This window comes from Manacus vitellinus, unplaced genomic scaffold, assembly GCF_001715985.3.
Source record: "Manacus vitellinus isolate BGI_N305 unplaced genomic scaffold, ASM171598v3 scaffold_102_pilon, whole genome shotgun sequence".
Taxonomy (NCBI): domain Eukaryota; kingdom Metazoa; phylum Chordata; class Aves; order Passeriformes; family Pipridae; genus Manacus; species Manacus vitellinus.
Window position 1 is genome coordinate 321,897 of NW_021938808.1, and position 4,429 is coordinate 326,325.

Here is a 4,429-nt window from a genome sequence, read left to right on the forward strand (position 1 = left end):
AGAATGATGTCACGGAATTCTCGCTTGTAAACTTTATTGTAACTTTCTTCCGCCGCTTCCAGGTTTAGACAATAGAACAAAGTGATGAAAGAACAACAAAATATATCATTAGTTCCCCCAATAAAGTAATTCACGTATACAGTATACATTCTTTTTCACAGTTAACCTAAAGATCACTTTACAACTTGCTTCACTGTGCGCATGCTAACTAAAGGAGAGAAAAACGCTTTTTTTTTTTTTCTGGTATTTTTTTTTTCTTTTTTTTCCCTTTTTTGGAAGAGACATTTAAAAATTGGGGAAAAAAGGAAAAAAAGAAAAAAAAAGGAAAAAAAAAAAAAGACCGAACCAAGGAAAAGAACAGCAGGGAAAGCAAAGAGAGGAAGAGAGAGAGAAAGAGAGAGATAACTAGAGCATAAATAGGCAGTTTCATGTTGTTGGGATGTTTGTTTCAGTAGCTACCTCCGGCACATACAGATAAACCACAACCAAAAAGGTGGAAAAGGAAAAGAAAAATCAAATTTAAAAAAAAAAAAAAAAAAAAAAAAAGTGCACGAACGTAATTTCACGTAACTCCTCTAGCATTGAAAGCTACGTTAACCAACCCACCCCCCAGGAAAGAAGAGAGAGAGACAGAGAGAAAGACAGAGAGAGAGAGAGAGAGAAGATTTCACAGTCATGTTTTACATAAGCTATTGCGTTACACTACCACTAGTTAATAACTGGCAAAAGGCAGGAGAGAGCTCCCGATCACTTTTGCATACTGTTCATTGTATCAAAGGATAATCAGGAAAGTGGTGCTTACAGCTATATTGTTTTACAGCAATAAAAGGGTTTTTTTTTTCCTTTCTCTTTTCTATGCATTGTTGTTTTTTTTTCCCCACCCCTCCCTTACATTAACTGCCATTAACGTGGGGCTCGGGGGCTCTGCCACCCCAGCAGCGCTTGCCTTTCAGTCCTTAAAAATCCTTTTATTTCTTGTCCGCCTTCTGTGCTTCCCCTTCCTCGTCCACCTCCTGGGCTCTTTCCATTTTCTGTTTTTCCAGTTCTTCCTGCTCGCATTTGCTGCTGGGAAACTTGTCTTTGTTGTTTTCCTTTTTCCATTTCATCCTCCTGTTCTGGAACCAGATTTTGACCTGCCTTTCTGTCAATCCCAGGGCATGCGAGACCTCGATCCTCCGTTTGCGGGTCAGGTAGGGATTAAATAGAAATTCCTTCTCCAGTTCCAGCGTCTGGTAGCGGCTGTAGGTTTGCCTCCCCCTCCTCCGTCCAGCGGCTGCTGGGGGATGGCAAAGGTTGGGTGGGAGAGGGGAAGGAGAGAGAAGGAGGTTGAGAGATACATAAACCAGGCTCGGGAAAAGGCGCACTCGGGCTCCCACCCGCTCCCACACACTCGCACACGCGGGCGGGGAGGGGGAAGGAAGAAAGGACTGGCAGGAGCAAAGGCAGGAAGCAAAGAGGGCGAGGGAAAGGCTCCTGGAGGATATTTTCAAAGGGAAGATGGTTATAAAGGAAAGGGGCGATGGTGGCGGAGAAAGGGAGGGGAGGGGGGGGTCACCCACCAGCCCACCCCGAGCAGGCTGCACTTGCACACTGATTATTACCCCGAGCAGCAGCACCACCACAACACACTCCGGCACCTCGGGACCCCCGCGAAAGAGAGGAAAAAAAACCCCAACAGACCCCGAATAAAATAAAAATAAATAAATAGCCGCGGCCCCGGGAGAACCGGCAGCACCGGCGAGATCCCAAATCAAACGCAAAACAAAAATGAAGGGGCTTTTTAAGGCTATAAAAGTGCCATAAACTTTAAGGACGCTTCCTTCCACAGAAAGCCCGGCTCGCTCAGCCCCCAGAAGAAAAGGTCTCCTTCAGGGTAATTAAACTATAAAGCAATTTACAAGTGCAAAAGTTTACCCCCATAAAGCAGTAAAATACAGTCAGCGGGGAGAGAAAAAGGCAGCGAAAGAAAAGCGAGCGGCCGAGAGGGGCAAGGAAGAAAAGCGAGAGGGCGACTTGGCGGGCTCGGGAAATGCCTCCTCGCCGTCCTTTTCCATCTCGCCTCACCTTGCGGTCGCATCCAAGGGAAGAGCTGGGTCGGAGAAGGGCTTTGCTCGGAGCTCTCCGCCTCCTCCCCGAGGCCGCTGGCGGCGAGCTTGCAGTCCGTGTACTGCACCAGGTCCGACTCCTGGGCGCTGAAGAGGCTCTGCCTTTGCAAGGGGTCGTAGCCATAGAAGTTGCCGGGGTCCCCATGGCACGCCACGGCGCAGGGATTCTGTTGGTAAGGGGAGCTGGAGAGCGAGGACGCGCCGTGGTAGAACTCCTGGATTTGGGTGGGGTGCTGGAAGGTGCCCCCCGTGCCGGGGCCGTACACCACGGTGGGTCTGCCCCCGAGGTCCTGGGCGAACCCACAGTCATAGTAGTTGGGGCGCAGGGAGTCCCCGGTTTTGTACTTGGAGAAGAGTGAGTTGACGAAATAAGAGCTCATTTTAATTTAAATAAGAGACGGTCGGGTTTGGAGGAGGAAGGAAGAAAAAAATGTTTATATAAAAAAAAAAAAAAAAAGGAAAAAAAAAAAAAAGGGAAAAAAAAAAAAAAACCAAACAACCCAAAACAACAAAAAGAGAAGCCAACCAAAAGCAGACCACGGGAATCTATTAGCAAAAAAAGAAAGCGCTAAGATGCTAAGCAACGACAGTTTGTGATTTCCAGGAATATAAAAGGAGGATATAATCAAAACTCTAAGCCTGCATGATATTGAATTCTTTCCTCCCCCCCACCCCTAAAAAAAAAAAAAAAAAAAAATCGCCACTTAAAGAGTTCTCGCTTTACATTTCCAAGAAGAGATGCCAGTTCATAAACAGTTTTCAGTGATTTACTTCAGCGCAAATGAGTTGTTTCATATTTTGCAGTGTCTTTTCATGATCATTTGCATCTATTACCAAAACCTCATCCTATTGGCTTCTCCTTACTCCACACGGACTCTGCACCGCATGATTGTGAAAGGAAGAGTGTGAGAGAATAAAGAAGGAAAAGCAAGCGAGGGGGAGCGAGAGAGGGAGAGGGAGAGAGAGAGAGAGAGAGAGAGAGAGAGAGAGAGAGAGGGAGTGAGAGGGGAAGGGAGAAGGAGGTGGGGTGAATATACGGATTAAATATGTTTAACTACCTACATTAATGAGATATCGCTCGCCTCACAACAAATCACGTACCTAGACCACCCAAAAGATTGATTTTTGGGGAGTGTTGGAAAATTAAAGAGAAGCGCTCGCAGTCGTTAATTTCGAAATTTTAACGAGGCAGTTTTAGCCTTTTTAAATGTCAGGGTCGCTTTGGAAAACTGTAAAAGAACACGATTTAATTGCTACCAGTTTTAAAAGGTCCTATAAATGTAATTGGTATTTTAATACAAGTTATCAAATCATACAGCTTCTTACCCTAAACATATTTTAAAACAAACGAGGTAGTCATATTTAACATTTTAATGATCAATTTCCTTATTATTGATAAAGGTTTAACTATCACATGAAGGGAATTGCATTTGTAATAGCCCCAAAAAAGGCTGTAAACTGTTTAACAAACTATAAAACGCCATAAAGCCGGGGATGTTGTTGTTGTTTATACCGCACTACATAAAAGCCGTTAGGATTTTACGAGTTCGTTCCTCCACCGCCATAAAGCAGAGGTTTCGATTGGACCCGTCCGCGTTACGGCGAGATGTCGGGGTGTCAATATTGAATTAAAATGATTATAGTTTTTCATATATAACATTGACTTTTCGTGGCTCTTCCCGCAGCCCCCTTTCCCTGCCTTCCTCCTCCTCCTCCTCCTCCTCCTCCTCCTCCTCCTCCCCCGCCGAGGACTCGCTCAAGATGCGGTTGGGGACGATCGGGAACTAAAAGTCTGGTGTCGCTTATCACCTCCCGACCAGAACCTCGCCCGATGGTCGCTCCCCGCTCCCCCCTCCCCGAGAACTTCCAGTTCTTTCTTTATTTCGCCCCCTCCTTGCCGGTGAAAACCGGGGGGAAAGGGGGATGGGGGAGAGAAAGAGGAGAGAGAGGAGAGAGAGAGGAGAGAGAGGAGAGAGGGGAGAGAGGGGAGAGAAGGCTTTCTGTTTTATTGGCATTTGGTAACAACGGTGCGAACTTACCCCGAAGATGCCAACGCTGCAATTTTCCACCGCCTAAACACACAGGGGGTAGATTTTCAAATTCATTTATGGCAGTCAGCAAATATTACCGAGGCGTATTTCAGTTAATAACGACTCCGAGCCCTCCCCAGCCCGGCGCTGCCCCAGCCTCTCAGCCCCCAGGACGCCCCTCCAAGCCCCTGTTCTCCAACCCTTCCACCTCCAAGACGAGTTAAAGACACTCTTTTAAACCTCTATTTTCAATTTCCCCCCCCCCCTTTTCCACCCTTTTGCCCTGGGTAGGTT

General features: G+C 46.5%; 1 protein-coding gene across 2 annotated transcripts; it reads right to left on the reverse strand.

Annotated features, from left to right (window-relative positions):
• Positions 1-541: 541 nt before the first annotated feature.
• On the reverse strand, positions 542-2,514 carry HOXB8 (homeobox B8). Of its 2 annotated transcripts, none has more exons than XM_008923632.3 (2): positions 2,065-2,514; positions 542-1,273 (listed from the first exon to the last, which is right to left on the reverse strand). In XM_008923632.3, the coding sequence occupies exons 1-2, from the start codon at positions 2,483-2,485 to the stop codon at positions 969-971; spliced, it is 726 nt and encodes a 241-aa protein (XP_008921880.2). In that variant the 5' UTR covers positions 2,486-2,514; the 3' UTR covers positions 542-968. The 2 variants fall into 2 exon arrangements, with proteins under 2 accessions (XP_008921880.2, XP_008921879.2); XM_008923631.3 differs by having other exon boundaries at positions 542-1,276.
• Between the last annotated feature and the right edge of the window lie 1,915 nt (positions 2,515-4,429).

Excerpts from the sequence above, each read along its gene's own strand:
- HOXB8 (XM_008923631.3), bottom strand. The coding sequence starts at position 2,485 with ATGAGCTCTTATTTCGTCAACTCACTCTTCTCCAAGTACAAAACCGGG. Across the intron at positions 1,277-2,064 it reads CCCTTGGATGCGACCGCAAG|CAGCCGCTGGACGGAGGAGG; the intron begins GTGAGGCGAGAT and ends GCCATCCCCCAG.